Here is a 24561-nt window from a genome sequence, read left to right as displayed (position 1 = left end):
TCTCTCTGTAACTGTAAAAATAAACAAACAAGTCAATCAATCTTTGAGAAGAGAGAGTGCAACAGAAATTCAAGTGGTGGCTTCTATGGGATGAAGTTGTTTGTACATTTGCTTACCAAAAGAGATAGAAAAATATTTGTGAACATACTGAACTTTCCTCAGAATGGTGTGCCATTGTTTTTGGGTTTCTAATAATGACGTGCTTGTACATTCAGAATGGTTTGACTTCTTTTAAACTTCATCCAAGGGGTGACATGTGAGAAGTGTGTTAGTGCTTAGCCAACTGTAAACAGAAGGCTCAAGTCTGTGAATGTGGAGTTAAGTGCTTCAGGTTTACATCTCATTCAGCATACAGCCAGCTGTCTTACAGTAATTAGAGATAGGACAGGCAGAATTTCAGGAAATTAAATCCATTATCTTAGATTTCTGTTTTGTCCTGAAACATCTCCTTTTGCCACCCAAGATGCTAATTGATGAGTTTTTTTGTTTTTTTTTGGTTTTTTGGGTTTTTTTTGCTTTACATCTTTTTATTTGTTTTCTGTGTTTAAACTTTTATTCCTTTATTTGAGAGGCAGACATAGGGACACAGATGGACAGATTGAGCTGCCAGACTATGGTTCACACCCCACATGCCTGCAAAGGTTGGGGCTGAAGCCAGAATCCTCACTGCTTCTACCTGAGTGCACATTAGCGGGAAGCTGGGACCAGTAGCTGGAGCCAGGGATCAAGCCCAGGTACTCAGCTGTGGAACGGAGGTGTCTTAACCACCAGCTTAAACGCTCTCCCCACTTTTACACCTTTTTTATCTGCCAACTCTACCTCACTGGAAGATGACAATGAACAACAGAATGTTCACAACAAACCATAAAATGCAGGCAGAAAGAGAAAGGAAGTGAACCGTGGGGTTAACACTACACAGAAACTTGTTGCCAGATTATGAATTACCAAATAACTACAGAAGTAACTTGGAAAGATCAAATAAAAAGTTGAAATTATAGGGCCCAGTGGGTTACATCAGAAATAGTACTGCTCATCTCCTTAAAATAATACTCTTGTTTTCTTTTCTAGAAAGAAAAGAAGGGGTTGTTGAAATTGCTCTCTGGCGCCTCCACCAAACGGAAGCCCCGCGTATCCCCTCCAGCATCCCCCACCCTGGAAGTGGAGCTGGGGGGCAGCGAGTTGCCCCTGCAGGGAGCAGTGGGTCCTGAGCTGCCACTAGGGGGCGGCCACGGGAGGGCTGGCTCCTGCGCCTTGGACGGAGATGGCCCAGTGGCAGCGTCGGCCGTAGGGGCTGCCCTTGCCCAGGATGCTTTTCATCGGAAGACCAGCTCCCTGGACTCTGCTGTCCCCATCGCCCCCCCTCCTCGGCAGGCGTGCTCCTCCCTGGGGCCTGTCATGAATGAGTCTAGGCCTGTTGTTTGTGAAAGGTGAGTTCAGTGTCGTTCCAGGAGAAACCTAACAGATGAGTATGTTGGAACTTTTTTTGCTGATATTATGTTTTTCCATATTCTCCTAATGTTTAAGCTGAATTTGTAATAATAACCAAGTACTAATTTTCTTTTACCACTCGCCACAACACCCTAATTTCCCCTTTTGTCTCACGTCTCTTCCCTGGGTTAGGCTTCCAGCCTTCTTTTCCTTTGTTTTCTCCATTCAGCCACTACAGGACTGTGTCCAGATGAACTCTGGCGGTCAGTGGACCCTGGTTCATTTCACATCCATCTTCTTGTTTCTGTCCCAGCACCAGCAGCTGCTCCCGTGTTTTACTCTTTGCTTGTTTTATTAAAGGCTGACATCATTATCTGCTAGTTGCAAAGCAAGTGGGGAATTCTGTGCGCCAAGAGAATTCTGTCCTTTGCCTCCTGAGGCAGACGGGTATGGCTAAGCTCTTGGTCCCAGTTCTGGCTCTACTTCTGTGACTCAGTGGCTTGGTTCAATTACAGTCAGGGTATTGAGCCCTGTTTTTGTGATTCTGTCTTTGAATATTAATTACAGAGGGGAGTGGTTCGGTTAATAAAAGCCCCTGAGTTTCTTAGGAATGTTTTGCAGAAAGAAAATACATTTCATAAGGCAAACATCTACTAGAATTATACAGACTAAAAAGAGAAATTGTTTGTTGTACACGAAAACATCATAAAGTGCACTGAAAACAACAGACTATTTTTACATAACACATAAATAGATGAACATTTGTTTTCAGTGTCATCTGTTTTATTGTTTCTGTAAGCTTCATTCCCTCTGTACCTGCATTTCATAAACAAAGCAGTTTTCTAATTTGTGGAGATGTTACTGTTTTGGTAGCATTTTCCATGTTGCTTATTTGAAATCCCACCATAAAGGGTTACACACTGCCTACATTACCTTACCTCTGGATTTCAGACGGAGCCTTGTGAATGTTAATACTCATCAAAATCTTGGGCCTCATTCCTATGATTTTTGGCATACTTTTTCACTTGAAAATAGAATATGAAAAACTGAAAAAAAAAAACTTTAAACAATCAATGTGTATTAAGTTCAGAGTATACACTTTATCATATATTTCTGTAGTGAGGTGAAACAATTTTCTATAGATCTCATCCTTCTAAAACTAGATTGGAAATGAGACATTGCCCTAAAAGTGTTCCTTCTCTCCAGATGAAACCATCCCATCCTCTCTGTCATCTGTTGTGCTCTTAGAAAAGCTTTGAAATGCCCTGCTGAGTTCACTTCATCTTCATTCTGAGCGCTGCTCTGCTTTCCAGGGACAGCGACTGCCGTCCCTGGAGTTGGTCTACTTACTTGTTTACTCTCTTTTGGTCACAGAGCCTCCCTGCGTGCCTGCAGGCATTGATCTGCCGTGTTCCCTTCATGCCTGGAGGCACTCCCTGTCACGGGTGGCATTTGTGTGACTGTCTGGAGTGACGATTCACTTTGCCCAGTTCCCCCTAGGCGCTGGCTCTGGGACTGCTGCCCCCCTGCTCGCCCCCACTCGGCGTTCCTTTTCAGCTGCCAGATGTCCTCAATCGTGGTAGCGTCTGCATTCCAGCCCCTTTCTAGCAGAGCAGCTCATTTCCAACAGCAGGCTCCTGCTGTTCAGTGCGTCGGAAGAGGAGAACTCACTAAGGCGGACAGGTGATGGCGTTTCAGGGAGCACGGGCCGCACATCAGATAGGGAATGGCGAGAACTTAATGACGGGACAGATGGGCACGGGCACTCTGGCATTCTCTGGCAGGTTTGCCTATAACCATGTCGATTTTTACATGTGGGAAAGGGGTCTTTGGAGAAGATTTCTGCCCAAGTTCATATTTTTCTGATCCATTATTCTAATAGCCAGCCTGTCCAGCATTCCACAGTCCTTTGCTTTCAGATAATGATGGTAATAGGGTTTCTTCAGCTTGGGGTTTTAGGTCTGCCTAACTGTAAAATCAACAGAAAAGGCTAGCATAGGAAAATGTTTTACTCTCCACTGTGATTGGAAGTTTTTGGTTAATAGAAAGCTACCAAATATGTAATTTAGGGATTACCTGCTTTCTTATTTCAAAAATTTGAACACACCAAAAGTACTTCATGCTAAAAATGAAGGAAGGATTAACTTCCACATTAGTGTGTTCAGCAAGCATTCCAGCATCTTACAGTCCCCTGCTTCACAGTAGTAAACAGTAAAATAGTAAACAGCTCCTGCCCTGGCGAAAATGCAGAAGCCCCAGTGTCGCTGTAGAACTGTTACTGGTAGAATTTCATAAAGCTATTCTTTAACGTATAATATTGAACAAGTGGAGCCAGGATTCTTCTACAGATTATAATGAGAACAAGCATAAGGTTTCTGCCCAAACCATGACCCTGTCCCATATACCTAAGGTAAAAGAATATGAGTCGAGCAGCCGGTGCTGTCAGTGGGAAGATGCATTGGCACGATATAAAGACTTAAGCAATCCCATAATAAGGAAGAATGAAACATGAAGTGTGTTGACAGGTCTTAGTGTCAGCCGCAAGAATCCTCTGAGGAACAAAGGGATTCTTTTGTGTTTGTCAGAAAGGCCGAAAAAACAAGCAAGAAATAGCACTATATCCTAGAGGCAGAAAATGTATAATTGATGACAGCAGAAATAATAGAACAAGGATTTTAGGCTGTGTTTTAGGGGATTGAGAAAAAAAATTAGGAAATTGTAGTGAGAAGAAATAAAATGTTTCAGACAGGATGGCAAATATAGTATGTGTGACAGGTATTTTTTCTTTTCCTAAAAATAACAAATATAAAAAGGTTTAGGTAGACACAGTAAGTCATCTCTGAATATATTTTTAAGTTCAGGAATTAAACTGATAACTGCATACCTATAAACCTGTCTTATAAATTGGAAAAGAACATATGATCTTTGATCAGGGATTAAGCTAGAATACTTGGAAACATACAAATTGGATAGAGATAGATTTACAGAAAGGCAGGCAGGCTTAACCAGCATGATTAATTTCTTTGAGTCAGTGACAATGAACCCACTGGGTAAAGCAATGGACATAATTTACTTGGACTTTGAGCAAGCTACAAAGCGAGCTGGTATGGTTTTGCCAGTAAAATACTTAATTGGATATTAGATTGCTGTGGCAACTGGCAGAAAGCAGCAAATGGTTACTCTCCCAGACCAGTGTGATGGACAGCGTGCCTCCCAGAGCCACGGGGGGCCAACTGGGGCTATACCAGGGAAAATTAGAAACGAAAAGGTGTGAACTCCAGAGAACACCAGAGAGGCCAGGCATATGAAGCAAATGACGGTTTATACTAATTAAAGACTGCAAATGCCTATTCTGATGGAAGCTAGGATACCAAAGCCCAAACCTAAAAGACTGGCTTCAGATTATCAGTGGAGCTTCTTTATATAATCACAGACTCTTGAATTCCACTTTGGTAGCTATCAGCAAAAGCGGAGTTATGGTCACAAAGCCACCAGGAGACAGAGACCCATTCAGGGCCAAATCTGTGAGCCACAGCACGGCATGCTTTGTTCAAAGGGAGGAAGGGTTATTTTAAGCAACAAAGGTACCAGTCAGCTTTGTGCATTTCTGTCTTTTTTAAAACTAATATTTACATTATTTTTGTTGATTTATGCATTTGTTAATTTTATTTTTTTGAAATTATGGGAAATATATATAATGTATCATTTTTTTGAAGTATGCAATTCAGCAACATTATAAGGACAAAGGAGTCTTCAAAAAGTCCTTGGAAATGCATGTTATTAAAAAACTATGCATGGATTTCAAAATTTTTTTGTGGCAAAATTAGTTTTTTTGTTTTGTTTTGTTTTGTTTTTTGGATAGACAGAGAGACAGATGGACAGAGAGAGCTCCTTTCCGTAGATTCATTCCCCAAATGCCTGCAGTGGTCTGGGCAGGGCCAACGCTGAGGCCAGGAGCAGGGAACTCAGTCTAAGTCTCCCTTGTTGGTGGCAGGAACCCACGTTCTGAGCCATCCCTGCTGTCTCCAGGAGGCACATCAGCAGAATGCTGGAGTTAGGAGCCGAGAGTTGAACCCAGGTTTTCTGATGTGGGACACAGGCATCCTAGCTAATGTCTTAAAAGCCGAACACCCACCCCTAAACTTACTTTAAGTTCTATTTTTCAATGAAACTTTAGAAGTACCCTGTATATTCACATTGTTATAGTGTCACCCATTGTCAATCTCTAGACATTTTTCATCACCCCAAACTGGAACTCCATATCCTCGTAAGCAGTAGCTCCCATTTCTCCTCTCCTAGCCCACAAAATGCCCATTCTGATTTCTCTCTGAATAGCAGTTCTGGGTTCTTCAAAAGCACAGTTATAGAACAGTTGTCCTTTTGTGGACAAATTTCACTTAGCCTGTATTTTTAAGGTTCTTTCATGTTGTAATGTGTCAGAGTTTCATTTCTTTTAAGGAAATTTGAACATTTTAAAAATAGTTTTATTATACAGTTAGGCCTTTTCATCATTCAGTATGCTTATTAAGAATCAGCACATGTGCTGTGGATAGTAGTATAAGGCATATAAAGTGAATTTCGCATCATCTCACCCCTCAAGCAGATTATGGTCTGGTGGAATAAATGAGACAGGGACACAGATGGTAATAATACAATGTAGACTGTGCTAAATGCCATAAGAAATATACATGGAAGCCTCTGGGATTTAGTCAAGCATGAAATTACTTCCAGCCGTGGGGCAAGGGATTTCACAGGGGAGAATTGGAGCCAGGCATTGAGAGATTGATAGGGCGCGGATGGGCAGAGATATTGTCAAAGGGAACTCCCAGTGGAAGGAATCATTTGAGCCAGTTTAAAGTAGGAGAAGTAAAGTCCCATCTCTAGGGGATATGTTCAGGCATAAAGGGGTGTTTGGTACATTCATGGAGATAATAGTAGCTCTGCTTTAAAGAGAGATTAAGGTCAGGATCATTGAAAGCTTTGCCTACTAGGATGAGGATTAACCTTACTCACAGGCACTGGAAAATTAACGATGATTTTTTGGCAATAGGTAGCCATCAATAGAGCCGCCACTTAAGAAAATTAATATGCAAGTTCTGTGTAGAATGTATTGGGGAAAGGAGAGATTGAGGAAGAAAGGACAGGTGGATGATTTTGTCCGGATGGAAGGTAATGAGGTCATCAACCAGGATGGTGACAATGAGAGTGAAGAGGGTACAGATTTTGAAGGTGCATCAGCAGGTCCCACGGATGTCATGGGAGAATAATCGTTGGCTCCTGAGGTTCAGAACTGCTCTGAAGCCCTATTCATATAAAGACAAGCATAATCCCAGTGAGGCGTAGGGTGGAGCAGCAGATGGAAGAGCCCTGCAGCTGTGCCCTACATCTGTGTGTTGGTCTGTAAACATTCTACTTGGCACCGCCTTTCAGTGCCTGAGACAGTTGGCCAGTTGTGCCCAGTTTTTGGCCTCATGTGTCTGTACTAAAACTCTCTGTGCAGACTGCCTCTCAAGGCTCAAGGCAGCACGAGAGCTGGGAGATCCCTGAGTCCAGTCTGTTACTGCTACACCTGGTAGTCTTCACAGGATGGAGACTGTGTCACAGTTTCCATTATGCACATGGTTTCTCTTTCCACCCCCCAGAGGTTTATAACTTAGCAATGAAAATGTGCTCCCACTGGGAACTTGGCAGGAAGATTATGTTCTCAGCCCAGCAGCAGTTCAAGTTCAAAAAAAATTGTTTGACAAAATTGGTTTAGTGCATTTTATAAAATGCAAATATTAATCTAATTCACTTCAAGATTTTCAGAACTACTTTTTTTCCCATTTCACCTTTAAGGCAGCTCATAGAAAACCAGTAGGGAATACATCTCATGTAAAAACCTATTCTGAATATGTTTTGAGTCATTTATAGACTTTTTTCCAGAATTGTAAAGCTTTGCTTGAATTTTAACTTGCCCCAAATGGCAGTTACATCATTGTTTTTTACATGGATTCTGAGCATATTGGCATCAGACTTGAGAAATCTCATCTGGACCCTGCCTTCAGATAAGTCCGTGATGAAATTATTTGTTTTGCTCTTTTAAGGATGTCAGAGAAGAAATTCCAAAACCCTAACCATGTCATCCTGAAGTTTGTCAAGTCTCAATATCAGGAAATTCTGGCCTGGATTTGCGGCCAGCTACTGAGTGGCCCACCTCCTCCTAGGGGTCCCAGGTCCCTGGTCACACTAAGAGCTTTACACTTGCAATCACACTCTACTGCATTTTTTAAATGTTTGACTCTTTGCAGCTATGTCCTGTAGATGAAGAGAACGAAACCTAAAAAGTTGAGATGACTGGTCCAAAGTGAAGCTGCCTTGAATGACCTTAAAGACTGTCACCCCGCAGGCCAGGGCTTCTTTCAAAGCTATGCCTCCTCCCTCATGCCATGCTTGATTGAACCCAAGCCTTATGGTCTTTAAATATTCATGTTTGAATTAGCGGAACCTTTCTTGGGAATGATAAACCAGGCTCTGTGCTGTGCTGTTGCTTCAGGTCTTGGAGAGTAATTTGGTCCCCGTGTCCACAGGAGTTCAGGAATTGTTTGAGCAGCGCTTACTTAGCCCTTGCAGTGTTTTTGATGGACTGATAGTGCAGAACTCTTGCTATAGGCTTCCTTAATGTGAGCAGAATGGAGAGAGGTGGAAGAGCCAGGCTCTGATGGGTTTCAATTGTTTCGAATTTGTACCATCATTTTTAAGCTGGAACATTTTTCACTTGCAGTTCAGAGAGGGTCCTGCGAGGTCATAAACTCAGTTTCTGACTTTGAGAACCAAATGAAAGGTGGAAACTCAGAATCACCTCTGTGCTTGAATACTCACTCCTTAGCATCAGAGAAAGATGTATCTCGGCTTTTATTAGTTATCTGTTGCTGTGTAACAACTTATCCCCAAGCCCCAGTAGCTTCAAACAAAAATAAACATTTACTAATTCAGTTTCTGTGGATCCAGTAATCAGGGAGCAACTTGTCTGGGGGACTGTGGCTGAGGATATTTCTGGGAATTGCCATCAAGATGTTAGCTGCTGAAGGCTTGGCTGGGGCTGCAGGAGCACGAATGAGGGTGGCTCATCCGTGTCACTGCCAGCTGGTTGGCTTTGACTTTGGGAAGATGCCTCGGTTCCTTACCATGCGGTCTCCTCCCTGGGGATGTTGAGCTTCTTTACCACGTGGCAGCTGATTTTCCCCAGAGTGAATGCTCCAAGAGAAAGTGCAGTGGAAGCCACAGTCCCTTTTAAGACCGAGCCTCAGGGACCCACACACTGTAATACTTGATTGGTCACCAAGGCCATCCCTGTGGATTATGGGAGGAGACTACACAGGAGAGTGAATGCCAGTTGGCAAGGATCCCTGCGGCCCTCTTCAGGACTGACCATCCTGCACAACCACTTTTCCTCCCCTTGATTGGGAAAAAAGAAAGAAGGAGAGGAGACATAGAATATTGGAAAAACAGAGAAGGTTAAAAGGATGTTGCATATACAATAAAAGTGACTTATCTTTGCCTTCCCTGGCAGCCCACCATAATTCTGCATAGGGAATCTCAGGAGAATGGAGGCAAGATAGATAATATTAAACCAGTAGGCTTCTGGGCTTTGTAGGCAATAACTATGCCTTTTCCCTCTAATGGAAGTTGAGATCTTAGTAGAAATAGTCACAGGTATTCCAGAGTGATAGAGATGAGAATGGCACCCTCGTTGGCTGGTGCTGGATTGCAGTTAGTAGCCACTGCCCTTCCCTCCATGTTGACCTTGGAACAACCTTCCTGATGGAGGATCTTTGGAGAGATGAGCTCCTTCAGAATCACTGCCTCCCGCACATCAAACCCCAATGTAAGGATATAGAGAGACAGACTTCCCAGACCTGCCTGTAGTAGGCAGGCCTGATTGCTGACCTCTGGCCCCTGACCCCTCTGTGCTTACAACAAGAAAGCAGGCAGAACCCACTCCGCCTGTAGGGCTGAACTTGCTGACTCAGCTGCTCCTCCCACTCAAATAAATTCGCTCCTCTCTTCCTAGAGAAGAGGGGAGATGCAGAAATGGTTCTCCTGGGAAGTAGTACAGAACTTCCCTTCTGGAAGTGGACAGGGATGGCTCTTCCTGTAAAGGTCACTCAGGCAGACAAATGTGGGCCATCAGTCATGGGCTGAGGGAAAAGCGTGCATTGTCTAGGAGGTTAAACTGCCAGTTGAGACAGCTGCATCCCTGATGATCCTGCATGCCTGGGATCAAGTCCTGCCTCTGCTTCCAATCCAGCTTCCTGCTGATGTGCCTCTGAGGCAGCAGGTGATGGCTTGAGTACTTGGGCTCCTGCCACCCATGTGGGAGACCTGGACGGAGTTCCTGGCTCCTGGCTTTACCCTGGCCGAGTCCTGGCTATTGCAGGCATTTGGGAGAGTGAACCGGCAGTTGGAAGATTTCTCAGACTGTCCCTGTCTCTTTTTCACTCTGCCTTTCAAATAAATAAGTAAATCTTAAAAAATAAAATAATGGCAGATACGCATTCCCAAACTACATCTTTGCTAATATGAACTCTCTACTAAACAGAATAATTGTATTCCCAGCTGTTTTGCAAACTCTTATAAAACAGTCATGCTATTTCTCTTTTTTTGATGTTGAAGACTTATGAAGACTAATAATACACCATTTTCTATCACTGCTTTGAAAAACCTTAACTAAAATCTCTCTCTTTTGTAGGCACAGGGTGGTGGTTTCCTATCCTCCTCAGAGTGAGGCAGAACTTGAACTTAAAGAAGGAGATATTGTGTTTGTTCATAAAAAACGAGAGGATGGCTGGTTCAAAGGCACATTACAACGTAATGGGAAAACTGGCCTTTTCCCGGGAAGCTTTGTGGAAAACATCTGAGGAGACCAACACTGAGAAGGCTTCACGTCACATCACACAACAAAATAGCACAACGCAATTTAATGGAAAGAGCACATCGTGAACTTCCGGGCGATCAGGAGCTGAGCGAAGGTTGGTGTGTAACTTCAGTTACACCAGTGAGCAGAGTGAAGGTGTCAGTGTGGGCTCTCGCACTCTGCATCTGATGTGGAAGGTGTGCCTTGTACTATCTTGTACCATACAGACAAAACCGTTTTTCGTTTTTTTTTTTTTTTCCCTAAAGGTATATAACTAAAATGGACAATTGTTTACAAGGCTTAACTAATTTATTTGCTTTTTTAAACTTGAAATTTTCTTGTAATAGATAAATTCTTTGGATTATGATTTTAAGAAATTATTAATTTATGAAGTGATAGCTAAGGAGAAGCTGGATTATCTCCTGTTGAGAGCAAGAGCTTCTTTGAGAGCGAATGCGTCTTCCCCTCCCCAACAACCCCTACCCCTGCTGTTACACTTTGCTTCTTTGACACAGAAATTCCAGTTCTCTGATTTGGTTTTCCTCCTGGAGAAACCAAACATACAACTGAATCAGTAGCCGTGAAGACCTGGGGTGGGGAGACAGAGACTTGACGGAAGTTAGTGAATCTCTGTCTTTGTGATTTGGCAAGAATCACCTTAAGACCTAGTCCTCAGTTTAGTTTTGTGGGTTTTTAATTTTCCTAGACTGATATCAGTGAAATGATGAGGAAGAATAAAGCACAACCTTTGAATAAAAATGTATTCATAAATATATGTACTTTCCTAACAGAAGCAGTTCAATTCATTGGTTGGAAAGTAGGGAAAATGGAAGTTGTACTCGTTGTCTGAGAATGGCTATGAAATGTCATTTCCCATTTTACCCCAAGTGGTCTGCATGCCCAGGACACAATAAAATGTTTGTGAGATAGTGATGGTAAGTGATGCACTCATGTTAAAGTCAAAGGCTGTAAGAAACACTGTGAAAAGTTGACATTCATCCATTGTGAATCTTTCCCCCACCACGTTGCATGTGTTGTTGGCGTCCCACAGTAATGTAGACTGTGCATGGTGTGTCTATGTCACTGCAGTTTCCTGCCGAGGTTAGTTTGCACTCAGAATTGACCGAGGCAGGTGGTGTAAAATAAACAGTATTCTCTTCTCTACCCCCAAAGCCACTGCTGACCAGCATCTCTTGAGTGCACTCGCTCCTTCTCTGGTGAAGGCATCCAGTAGCCATTACACATGTCCTTAATAAAAATGCTCTTTCATTTCCTGCCAGCAGACTGACATGAGCATGAGCTTTTCCGGGAGCTGCCCCGTGACTGTTCTGGGGAAGCTCTGGAAGGCTTGACGGGAGTGGATGTGCCCACACCTTACAATTGTGGCAGGATGCAGCTGAGCCCATCTTTTTATATCCACACTTTGATGTCATTGGCCTCTCCCACCAGTTTCATTACGGTGCCATGCAGTTGTGGGTCTGGGTAGTTCTGAAAACAAAAGGAGGGAAGACAGCCTGGTAGGGAATAAGATCGTTAGTACAATTTTCTCATGGGAAATAAATAAATAACTTTTTTTTTTACTTCAAAGAATTAAAACTGGGAAATAGAAACATGAACTGAAGTCTTCTTATAAAGGAAGACATTTCATGGTCTTAAAGAAATATGTGGTTGAAAGTGGAATCATTCCTAAAGTAACTTTTTTTTTATAAAACACTGTACATTATTACATTCTTGTGTGTTGAATTTTTAAAAAAAAAACTTCAATATTCATGTAATATATAAAGGGTTGATGAAATGAACTTTAGAAAAAAAGCTGACATCAGCTTTCATCTGTGTAAGTTGACACCAATGTGTCATAATATTCTTTATTTTGGGAAAATTAGTGTATTTTATAAAAATTTTAAAAAGTAAAAAGACTACTACAGGTTAAGATAATTTTTTACCTGTCTTCTCCATATTTTAAGCTATGTGATTGAAGTACCTCTGTTAATAGTTTCCTGGTATAAAGTTGGTTAAAATATCATCTGTTACTAGATCATTAGGTAATATAATGTATGGGTTTTCTATTGGTTTTTTGGAGACAGTAGATGGAGATTTTGTAACAAGGGCTTGTTACACAGTGATGTGGTAATGATAAAATTGCAATTTATCATTCCTTTTCATGTTAATGATTTGAGGACTGGATAAAAGGTTTCAAGATTAAACTTTGATGTTCAACCTTTATGTGTTTCTTGTGTCAATCCTTAAAACTTTGCTCTTTTTTTTTTTAAACCTAGGACATATTTGACTTAATTTCTACTTCATAAAAGTTCTTTGCATGCATCTCAGACAGAAGATGTCTACAGGAATCAGCTTTATGTTTGTGATTCAGTTAATGTCTTCAGCTAACAAAATTTATTTCCTTGGTTCCCCAAGGAATTAGAGTCTTCTTAAAAGTATGGAGTCTTACAAGGTATTATTTAACCTTTCTGCCCCCACTCCTTTAGGATTCTTTAGCTAGTGAGAGCTAGAAGTTGGCTTGTCCACAGAGGACTGACAGAGCTATCCCAACCAGGTAGTGACCAGTAGGTCTCAGCATCTCTTAGGAACCTCCTCTTGGGGTTCACCATCAGTCTAATGTTCCATGAAATGAAAGCACTGTGTAAGTCATGTTAAAAGGACATTTTCCTGGTGGGCGCCACAGTTCAATAGGCTAATCCTACACCTTGCAGCGCCGGCACACCAGGTTCTAGTCCCATTCAGGGCGCTGGATTCTGTCCTGGTTGCCCCTCTTCCAGGCCAGCTCTCTGCTGTGGCCCAGGAGTGCAGTGGAGGATGGCCCAAGTGCTTGGGCCCTGCACCTGCGTGGGAGACCAGCAGAAGCACCTGGCTCCTGGCTTCGGATCAGCCGCAGCGGCCATTGGAGGGTGAACCAATGGCAAAGGAAGACCTTTCTCTCTGTCTCTGTCTCTCTCACTGTCCACTCTGCCTGTCAAAAAAAAAAAAAATTTTTTTTCCTATTAACTTTCAGTTACTATCAAGTTACTTATCAGAATTAAAGATCAGGAATTCCAGGTTGTTTTATTACAGTTTTGCCAAAAAAAAAAACAAACTAATTTTGTAATCACCTGGGCAAGTGAATTATTACTAGTTTCCTAGTTTCCTCCTGTTACTGCCCTATCTACCCCAATGGGTGGAGGTGGGGAGCAGAGGAGATAACGCCATTGTTTTGAAAACTGCCATTTTAATATGTAGCTTTAATTCATCTCTGGTTTCAAATATTTCTTCTTACTTGTCTGATGTGTAGGATATAATGCCCTCCTGGGCTTAATAGGTTTGGAAGGAGCAAATTATGATTATGTTTCCCACTGCTGTGCATTTAATTTTCTGTTCCTGTGATAATATGATAACATTTCCATACCCCTAGAAGTTTAGGTGAATGTCAGTGCTGAACTATAAACAATATTAGAAGTCAAGTTTGGAAAGTGCATTTGGTAGATGTTTGTGCAACTCCTTGTGTATATCTATATGAAATGTTTAGAAGTGTATTTTGAACCAATTAAGCTGTGTCCTTATCAAAGTAGCATCCTACTAAAATTACATCTTTCCAAGAAAAATAACTTGCCAATCTACCAAAATAAACAGGAGGATATTTATGAAAGGGGTTAGTCAACAACCAGGCCCAGCAAAGGGTCCAACCGTCACTAACTTCTGTGACTCGGGGCTGTCACAGCTATGCTGGAAGTCTTTGCCTCTGCCCTTATTAATTGTCACCTGTGACAGGAAGGAGCTGTTTCAGTTCACCAGCCAATGTGAGCAAGGACAGTTTTAAAATAACCCCTCTGTGGTTTGCACATGAACATTCCTTTGATTCTCTTTGTGTTTCCTATTAATAACTTCCTGATTTGGCTGTTTAGATTTCCATTTCAGGAACACCACGTGGCTCTCACTCAGTGCAAATTCTTAGGGGACTGCCATGACGCAGACTCCCAGTCCCATGTTGAAGGGACCTAGAGTTAGCATTAATCTTGGAACTTCCATTCAGTGCTGTTATTAAAACATGGGAAATCTTAAAGATAATGGAATTATCCCAGTCAGTAATCAGTGAGTGAGCTACCACTAGTATTACTTACAGCTTAGATGAGAAATGTGGTCCCAAGAGGTCTTTGAAGTTAAATCTTCTAAGGTCTGTATCCTCAACTAGAAAAGTTTTTAAGATGTCAAACATCGTAACATACAAAACATTTTAAAAATATTTGTAAGGGGCCGGTGCTGTGGTACAGCAGAATAAAACCCCATTTTGCAGCTTTGACATCCCATATGGGCGCTGGTTCAAGTCCCGGCTGCTCCTCTTCCATCCAGCTCTCTGCTATGGCCTGGGAAAGCAATAGAAGATGACCCAAGTCCTTGGGCCCCTGCACCCACATGGGAGGCCTGGAAGAAGCTCCTGGCTTCAGATTGATACAGCTCCAGCTGTTGCGGCCATCTGGGAAGGAAACTGGAGGATGGAAGAGCTTTTTCTCTCGGCTTCTGCCTCTGCCTCTTTGTAACTATATTTCAAATAAATAAACAAAATTTTTAAAAAATTAATAAAAGAAAATATTTGTAAGACAAGCCATAAGGCGGCTTTTTTTTTTTTTTTTTTTTTTTTTTTTTTTTTTTTTGGTGACAGATTGAGTTAGGCAGTGAGAGATAGAATGCCTAAAACAACTGGAACGGAACTCTTATAAGTGGCCTTGTGTTTGAAATCACAGCCGATGTTAACAGCTCCTGCCTTCCAGGCAGTTACCACTTTCCTTTTTATTTATTTATTTATTTGACAGGTAGAGTTATAGACAGTGAGAGAGAGAGAGACAGAGAGAAAGGTCTTCATTCCGTTGGTTCACTCCCCAAATGGCCTTTACGAAGCCAGGAGCCAGGTGCCTCCTCCTGGTCTCCCATGTGGGTGCAGGGCCCAAGCATTTGGGCCATCCTCCACTGCCCTCCCGGGCCACGGCAGAGAGCTGGACTGGAATAGGAGCAACCGGGACTAGAACCTGGCACCCATATGGGATGCCGGCACCACAGGCAGAGGATTAACCAAGTGAGCCACGGCGCCAGTCCTGCCATAAGGCAATCTTAAAGATGGAAGACATTTATACTATGGTAGAGAAAGAAAGCTGACAATTCATCGAAAATGAAATGAAGTTCAAACATGTTAAAAGAAATTCCACTGGGGCCAGCACAGGTTAACAGCAGGTTAACGCCCTGGCCTGAAGTGCCAGCATCCCATATGGGCGTTGGTTTGAGACCCGGCTGCTCCACTTCCCATCCAGCTCTCTGCTATGGCCTGGGAAAGCAGTAGAAGATGGCCCAAGTCCTTGGGCCCCTGCACCCGCATGGGAGACCTGGAAGAAGCTCCTGGCTCCTGGCTTCGGATCGGCGTAGCTCTGGCCATTGCAGCCATCTGGGGAGTGAACCAGCGAATGGAAGACCTCTCTCTCTCTCTCTGCCTCTCCTCTCTCTGTTTAACTCTGACTTCCAAAAAAATAAAAAATAAATCTTTAAAATAAAAAAAAATTCTCTTCTCCTAGGGTGAATGTACATTAACCACAGAGAAATATTATTTTTCATGTATAAAATTGAACAAAAAACTTGAAATTGTGTTGGCAAAATCGGAGGCACTCAATATCAAGATTACAAATGGATTTATCTTTTCTACATTAAGAATTTGTCTTCCAGAAGTATTTATTCATCAGGTATAAAATGACAGTACCATATGCATTGCAACATATTTTATAAAAGAAAGCTCCTGCCAGCGCCGCAACTCACTAGGCTAATCCTCCGCCTATGGTGCCAGCACCCCGGGTTCTAGTCCCGGTTGGGGCACCAGATTCTGTCCTGGTTGATCCTCTTCCAGTCCAGCTCTCTGCTGTGGCCCAGGAGGGCAGTGGAGGATGGCCCAAGTGCTTGGGCCCTGCATCTGCATGGGAGACCAGGAGGAAGCACCTGGCTCCTGGCTTCGGACCGGCGCAGCACGCCTGCCGTAACGGCCATTTCGGGGGTGAACCAATGGGAGGAATACCTTTCTCTCTGTCTCCCTCACTCTCACTGTCTAACTCTGCCCGTTAAAAAAAAAAAACTATCTACTGGTCCACTCCCCAAAGGCCAACAATAGCCAGGGGGCTGAAGTCAGGAGCCTAGAACTCAATCCAGGTCTGCTGCATTGAGGGAACCCATACAAATCTTATTTTCAAATGATCATATACACACAAAAAGGGAAAAACAAAACCACTGCATTGCCATGTGGTTGTTGGCTGCTTTTTGGAGGCTTCAATTTATAAATTAAGAACTATAGGACTTGATTGTGTTACAAACCCTACCAGATATGTGAAAGCATCTTAGCTTTGAACAATAGGTATGATTTCTTTAATTTTGAATACTTTCTTCTTCCCCAAGCCCTCCATAAAATAGAAGAGATTAAATTCAAGAAGAGAATTGGGGGATTCTACTAAAGCCTTTTGGTCTAGCTGAGTGGACTATGACTTCCAGGCAAGGGGAGGCCCATAATTCCCCAAACATCAGCTCCTATCTCTCTCGCATATTTCTTGATTTTAACATTCACTATGAACTTTGGTCATCTAAGGATCACCCGAATGAACACATGACTCAAAGCTATTAGGATAATGATCAGATGATCTGCTTACTGGGAACTTAATGGACATTTTCTCAGCAAACTGAAGTTGGGATTTACATGGTGTGGGGGGGTAATGGCACTCTAGCCCTCTAATTAAACATGAAATGACATCTCTGGAACAAAGGCCATGCTGCTTGTTCCTCGACCCCTGGAGCAAGGTCAGTTCAAGTAAAGGCCAGTGCCTTATCTTTCCAATCACATCTAGTTCATTTCTTTTGCCAGCGAAAATTGAAAGCTTAATGGAATTACTTTCTCCATTTTTTAAGCACTCAGGGTGTTACAAGATATAAAGCAAAAATGTCCTCTTGAGTAAAACCAATTTCCTTATAAATTATACTACAAAAGCACATTCAATAAACTCCCTAAAGGCAGAAACACCTTGCTACCAGCTCACCCTTTAATATAAGCTAATTCAGCCATTCCCTCTGGTCTTAATTTGTAATTCCACTTTCATTTTTCCCTTCCCTACCGAGGTTTAATATGAACTGTTAAGAACTGATTCTGATTGAGAATCTTGGGTTGGGAGGAGAAGGTAGGATGCAGATTCTATGAGTAAGAATTTCTTTTGAGGCTTTAGATACTAAATGCTAGCACCACTGAATGTTTTGGATCTTGGTGCAAAACAGCTCACTTCAAACTACTATGTATCAAATGAGACCACCTTGGATGTTGAAATCTTCTCTGCGGGTGAGTGTTTGCCACATTCGGTTAAGTCACTGCTTGGGATGCCCACATTCCACACCAGAGTGCCTGGTTGGAGTCTTGGCTCTGCTTCTGATACAGTGTCCTGCTAATGTGCAACTTGGGAGGCACCAGGTGATGGCCCAAGGACTTGGGTCCCTGCTCCCTGCATGAGAGCGCCAGTTAAGTTCCAGTTCCTGGCTTAGGTCTGGCCCAGCCCTGGCTGTTATGGGCATTTGAAGAAGTACACTAACAAGTGGAAGAGCTCTCTGTCTCTGTCTTTCAAATAAAATGAAAATAAATTAAAACGTAAAGAAAAGAAACCCTGTGTACAGTAAATAGATAATTTAAGAGACATACAGGTGCTTAAAGGTGCGAGTGTATTGTGTTGGCCCCCTATGGTGTCAAGTCCACAAAAGCTGGCAACCTGCAAGGACCAAGACTTGGGTAAGAAGTGGGACTTCTTCCACTGCTGCCTGGGAAGGAAGGGCTGAGCGCCCACAGAGCCAAGGACGGATGACAGGCTGCCTGCCTCCCTGTCTTGCTCAGGCCACTATGGCAATGGGGCAGTCCATTTATAGCCAGCACTGCTTGTTCTACCAGGGTAGCAATTGTGGGATTCCTATGATGTGGTGTTGGTTGCAGAAATCAAAGTTGGGCTTGAATTTCTACCCTTTAAACTGACATGTTGCTTTCCTGTGATTTGTTTCCCCAAGACAGATGTGTGGGATTGGCATATTATCAGTCAGCCCCTACAATAAAACGGACATGAGCGAAGCTTTCAGGAGTGGGTATCACTCCCTGGAGCAAAGCTGTAATCATCTTTCCCACCAAACACATTCACCCCACAGCTTAGGACTGAGGAAAGCAGATTGAAAACTTCTAAAATCAGAATCTTAGCCTTTGATCCTGAACTATTCTTTATGCCAGAGAATGCATTTCTTTTCTTCTTAAAAAACTAAACACAGAAACTATGTTTTGGATTGTTTCTTCCATTTCTCTTATCGTGTCATCTTTCTCTCTCTCTCCCTTATACCTCCACCTCTGCCTATGTTATCCCCTGTCCCGACTTCCCAGTGCCCCATGCTATGCTGTCAGTGGAGGTGCTGGAGCTTGGTGTCTGGTGGAATACACCATAAACAAGTGTCCTCGTCTTGAGACAGTGTATTTCCAACCTCTCCCCTTGAATTTTCATCTAAGCCTCTTTTTTAAAAAAATTTTTCAGTTTGTTTGTTGTTGCTTTTTCTCTCTCTTTAATTTTAGTTGTTTCAAGTCATTATCAAGGTACTGGGACAGTATCAGAGGGCCCAGCATGGTGGTGCAATGGTTAAGCCACTGCCTGCAACTCCAGCATCCCAGGTCAGAGCACTGGTTTATGTCCCAAGTCTTCTGCTTCCAATCCAGCTCCCTGCTACTGCGCCTGGAAAAGCAGCAGATGGCCCAAGTCCTTAGGTCCCTGCCACCCACATCGGGGATCCAGATGGAGTTCCTGGGTCTTGACTTTGACCTGGTCCAGCCCCAGTCATTATGGCCTTCTGGGGAATGCATTAAGAATGGAAGATCTCTTTCTCTCTCCATCTTTCCTTCTCTCTCTCTCTGCCTTTCAACTAGGAAATAAACAAACAAACAAAATGAATATTTAGAAAGAGATGAATCAGAAAGACAAAAGCCCTAATGCTTCTATTTAGATTCACAATCAAGGAGCTTAAATAAACTTTTTTTAAAGCATTATTTTTTTTAAGATTTTTTTTTTTTAATTTGAGAGATAGAGTTACAGACAGTGAGAGGGAGAGACAAAGAGAAAGGTCTTCCTTCCATTGGTTCACTCTCCAAACGACCGAAACTGCCGGAACTGCACCAATCCAAATCCAGGAGCCAGGAACTTCTTCCCGGTCTCTCACATGGGCGCAGGGACCCAAGCGCTTGGGCCATCCTCTACTGTTTTCCCAGACCATAGCAGAGAGCTGGATTGGAAATGCAGTGGCTGGGGCTAGAACTGGCGCCCATATGGGAAGCTGGCGCCATAGGCAGAGGATTAACCTACTCTGCCACAGCACCAGCCCCTTAAATAAACTTTTTATTGGCCTGAAATTAACACATGTATGCCTCAATATATTTCAAAATCAACTGCATATTTACTGAGGGCATTTTTACATCCTGCTGTGTGTTTCTTCTATACTTTATGGAAGATATAGAAGAAATACTTTTTAAATTATACCAATGTTTGCCTTTGGCTTCCAAGAAAACATACAGTATAAACAGGTAAAATATAGGATTAGGAAATACAAATAAGGTATCAAGAAGAGGAGATGATTGAAAGGAAGAAATAAAAGACAATGTTCCCACCCTCTAGAGGATTTCAGGTTGTTGGAGAAAAAATACAAACTCAAAACTTCAAGAAATACTAGAAAACAGTGCATCATTATAACAACTCTATGGTAGAGACCACAAATATAATATGAGTTTAGAGGATGAAGGCCTAGGAAAGCAGGCATGCTTTTAGATAAAAGCAGGGGGCTAGGCCTGGGCAATGGAGAACAGAGACATTTTGAATACATATCAGAGAAAGCTATGGACATGCCCAGGACAGGGCCACACATGGCAGACACCAAGTGGACACAGCTGTGAGTGCTGTGGTATGCAGGGTTAAGCCGCTGCCTGCAATGCTGGTATCCTCTATGGGTGCCAATTCCAGACCCGCTGCTGCAGTTCTATCCAGCTCCCTGCAATGCACCTGGGAAAGCAACAAGGATGGCCCAAGTGCTTGGGCTCCTGCCACCCATGTTGGAGACGCAGGTGAAGCTGCTGGCTTCGGCCTGGCCCAGCCCTGGACGTTGCAGCCATCGGGGGAGTGAACCAGCAGATGGGAGATCTCTCTCTATCTCCCTCTGTCTCTCCTTCTCTCTCTCTAACTTTGCCTTTCAAATAGATGTTTAAAATAATAAGAAAACTGATGTCCAAGGCAGAAAATGTATGTATATGTTGTAGTTAGCCGAAGGCGAGTGCTAGCGAGTCATGAAAGTAGGAACTTTACATTGATGCTGCTGAAGGTCTCCTAACACAGAAGTGAGGTGAAATGTAGATTGGGCTGGCAGTTGTCTGTAAGACCAGAGTCAGGGAGACAGTCAGGAGGTCAGGGGTCAGGGAAATTAGGGAGTAGCAAGCCATCCCATGGGGGTGACAGGGGCAATGAAGGGGAGAAGAGTACAATCAGAAGAAGTGTTTCAGGGCCGGCTCCGGAGCACAGTAGCTTAATCCTCCGCCTGCGGCGCCGGCATCCCATTTGGGCGCCTGTTCGAGTCCTGGCTGCTCCTCTTCCAATCCAGCTCTCTGCTATGGCCTGAGAAAGCAGTAGAAGATGGTCCAAGCCCTTGGGCCCCTGCACCCACATGGGAGACCTGGAAGAAGCTCCTGGCTCCTGGCTTCGGATCAGCGCAGCTCCAGCTGTTGTGGCAATCTGGGGAGTGAACCGGTGGATGGAAGACCTTTCTCTCTGTCTCTCTTTCACTGTCTGTAATTCTACCTCTCAAATAAATAAATCTTTAAAAAATGTGTTTTTTTTTTTTTTAAATAAGAGCCCATTAGAATCAATGACTGGAAATACAGGAAATGGAGAGAAGACAAAAATAACACTTAAGTTCTATATCAAAGTGCCTGTGGCCATGGTGGGCCCTTTGGACAGCATCCAGATGTTGAACAGGAAGTGTATTCCCAGGGTAAGTTTTATTTGGGAAATGTTGAGTTTGAAATAATGACCAGGGTTGAAACTATAAATATCTTGTAGGCAGCTGCAAGTCGGAAATTTAAATTCATATCCATTGGATGATTTTGAACACCTTGCCTTAAAGGAAGAGGAGTATGAGAAATGCATAAGCTCATAACGAAACCTGCAGTGTGGGAAAAGTTCCCAGGGAGCCAACTGCATGTAGAGACCATCACAGGGCAGGAAGAGAGGGTCAAGATGCGGCTCACATCACAGACGTCAGGCGGTCGGCAGCCTGTTGCAGCAGAGAGAGGAACTAGGAAAGAACTTTGCATTTCCTGGTCTCTTCTCATGTCCCCGACAGTCCAGCGGAAGCCCTCGATGGGATGTTACATCTGACTTTCTGAGAGACTGCTCACAATGCTTTGGAAACAAACCAAGCTGTGCTTGGCAGTCATCCTGACCCTCTTCTCGCTCCTGCCTTTTTTTTTTTTTTTAAGTTACTCTCTTCAGGAAAAGAATGCAAAGATCTTGTAGACATGATCAAAGTTGAAATAAAATCTCTGTGTTCTTGCCACAATGTAATTGTGTAATGATGTGTACATCCTGCTGGCAGATCATGTGGGGACTGACATATAAAAAGAACATCTTTAAAATCATATAAAAATCCCATTGAACACAGCACAATCTTTGATGTATAAATATGACAATGCTTTGCTTCCATTGATTTTTCCTGTGCAGAATAAGAACAGATCATTTATGAGAACAGTCATATATCCTCCTTGCCTGCTGTGCTGTTGGTACTACTGTATGTAGAGAACTCATGTCCCTGATAAGAGTAGCAATTTCAGCAAGTGCCGGCTGCTGGGGACACTCACAAGTGTCCCTACTGGCTGCTTAGATTCACATCTTGGCCAGTCACTCCCTTCATGTGATTTTTTTTTTTCCATCTCTAATAATTTTCTCTGCTGCTTATATTACATCTCTCACTCTGGGCATAGGGCCACACAGAGGAAAGAAACATGCATCATTGTTGATTGTGTCAGGCTTGGGATGTCTATTAACTCTGCTGGTGACTTCTCAAGATCAAGAACATGGGGTGACTTTAAAAAGTGCATCTTGACTCATGGGACAAAATGGAGGAAAGTACCTGGAATTGTCTGTGTTTCTTCCTAGCAGGAAGGAAATGTCCTGGGAGCTGGACAACTCCTTGCCAGTCCTCAAAGATAGCAAGTCCAGATCTTGGATTCGTGTGCATCACATTGCAATGCGTGTTCCTTTATGCAAACACTGTGCCCCAAGGCTGCTTTCCCAGGACTTGCTTTGCCATGGGTTGGGGGTCCTTGGGAGAAGGAGAGTTGTTGTCTGTCGAGACTCCAGATGCCCCTGACAACCCGTGCTTGTACATTTTCCTCCTCCTCCTCTGTCCTGGCTTGATCAGTTAGCACATACAAGCCTGAGAAAGAAAGGGCCATTCAGAGATGTCACAGGGTACCAACCTATGCAGCATGAGGAAGGTGGCAGGTGGGGCTCAAACATGCAGTCTGCAGCCCACTCCAGCCTGGGTCCTCTGATTACAAGTGACTGTCAGGTGTCCAGCAGGAAAGCTACTGCAGAGAGCCATCTGGAACGCCTCTCATTTTTGTAATTAGTTATTAAGAATATGAGTGAAACATCTAGGCATTTCTCCAGTTTCTTGCAGTGTTCTCTGAAACAGGCTCTTTACGCTCGTCTCTCAGCTTGGTCTCCTTTTCTTGGTCCAATCTTTGCATGTGTCTCATGCCTTTTGGTCTGTTCTGGTTTTGCTTATCCTTAAAGAGAGAAGTGGATGTATCTGGTCATGGGAGTTAAGATGTGCCTTTTAGAGTGGTGTGGATTCTGCTGCAAACCTTTGGGAAAGGAAAATGTTTTGATTTGTTGTTCTTTAATATCTTACAGACACGGAGGGGGATATGTTGCTGGTACCAAAGGCAGCCATATCCTTTGGGGCTAAAGGTTTCTTGCAGGAATAGCATGATCCGTTCTACCCCCTAGTTGGCAAATATTCAAGATCCCCTTCCTGTGGTAACAGGGAATTCAGGTGCCATCTTCCAGAAGGGGTCCAACCCCCCCCTTCTCAGTTATCCACGACTTTCCTAGTAGCTTAGATAGAAAGATGAGTCTGGATGGACTTAGTCTCCTGGCAATGTGCATTTAGCGTGGAGAGGAACTGATGGATAGGACCTGGGATGAGAAAATCATGCCCAAAGCCCCGAGCTGGACAAAGCCCCAAACTCACCTGGAGGCCAAGGCCATTCAGGGAAGAGGCAATGCACTCTGCAGAAATTGACCTCAGAATTTGCATTGCCATCGCTCCCAGTCTTACTGGCCAGGGGCCTTCAAGGTGAAGACTTCTGTGGGTGGATATGGTTTGAGTGTCCCTCAAGGCTTCCTGTGTTGCAATTTGATCCCCTTGTGAGTTATTAAAAGGATGGAAACTTAATTCGCCAATGGTGCTTAGAAGCGGAGCCTGGGGAGGTGATTAAGATCACACGGATCATCAGAGTGGAGCCCCCGTGGCTGAATGCTGGTGGCTTCTCAAGAAGAAAGGGTGACTGGTGTCCACATCCTCATGCTCCCTGTGCCACCTTGGGGCTCTGCCAGCAAGAAGGTCATCACCATGCAGGCCCTCGACCTAAGACTTTCAAACCACGAGCCCAAATAAACCTCTTTTTTTAATAAATGTATCTAGCTTCAAGTATTTTGTTATAGTAACACAAAATGGGCTAACACAAAGACCTTCCACTTACTTTCCTCTCAGTCAAGGAAGGAAACGCCCAGGGACTTTGAGACAAACCCCTTCCATCCTTGCCAGCTCATGGGTGTGGGCTAGCAGAGAGCAGTGGCGGGATAGCAGCTGAAGAGTTGAGCAGAAGAGGATAAGGCAAGGGTTGGATCTGCCCCTGAATTCTGTGTGCTCTGCCCCTGCTGCACCATCCAGGCTGGAGCCAAGCCCTTTTGCAGCAGTTCTGGAAATAGTCTCTCCCTAGAACGAGGTTTGGTTGTGGGCACCTCATTTCCCACTAGGCTCAAGCCCCGAGAGTTACAGTTGCTAGTGACCAACCATCTCCCCATTTGAAATTCACCCCAGGAGTATAAATCCTCCCCAAGAGATGGGACCCAGCTACATACAACTGGGTCCCCTGCAGAGAACACTGC

General features: G+C 43.5%; 1 protein-coding gene across 3 annotated transcripts in view; it reads left to right on the top strand.

The window, feature by feature from the left end:
- The window catches only part of SH3RF1 (SH3 domain containing ring finger 1), a 195561-nt gene extending 183016 nt beyond the window's left edge, over positions 1-12545 (top strand). For all 3 annotated transcript variants that reach the window (XM_002709468.6, XM_008249697.5, XM_017338128.4), the window contains 2 exons: positions 1069-1427; positions 10160-12545. In XM_002709468.6, the coding sequence (XP_002709514.4) occupies positions 1069-1427; positions 10160-10328 (528 nt within the window). In that variant the 3' untranslated portion in view covers positions 10329-12545. The remainder of the gene's footprint in view (positions 1-1068; positions 1428-10159) is intronic.
- The last annotated feature ends 12016 nt before the right edge of the window (positions 12546-24561 follow it).

This window comes from Oryctolagus cuniculus, chromosome 2, assembly GCF_051225735.1.
Source record: "Oryctolagus cuniculus isolate XC-2025 breed Fujian yellow rabbit chromosome 2, ASM5122573v1, whole genome shotgun sequence".
Classification (NCBI taxonomy): Eukaryota; Metazoa; Chordata; class Mammalia; order Lagomorpha; family Leporidae; genus Oryctolagus; species Oryctolagus cuniculus.
Note: the sequence above shows the minus strand (reverse complement) of the source record. Positions and strands in the feature narration are given on the sequence as shown.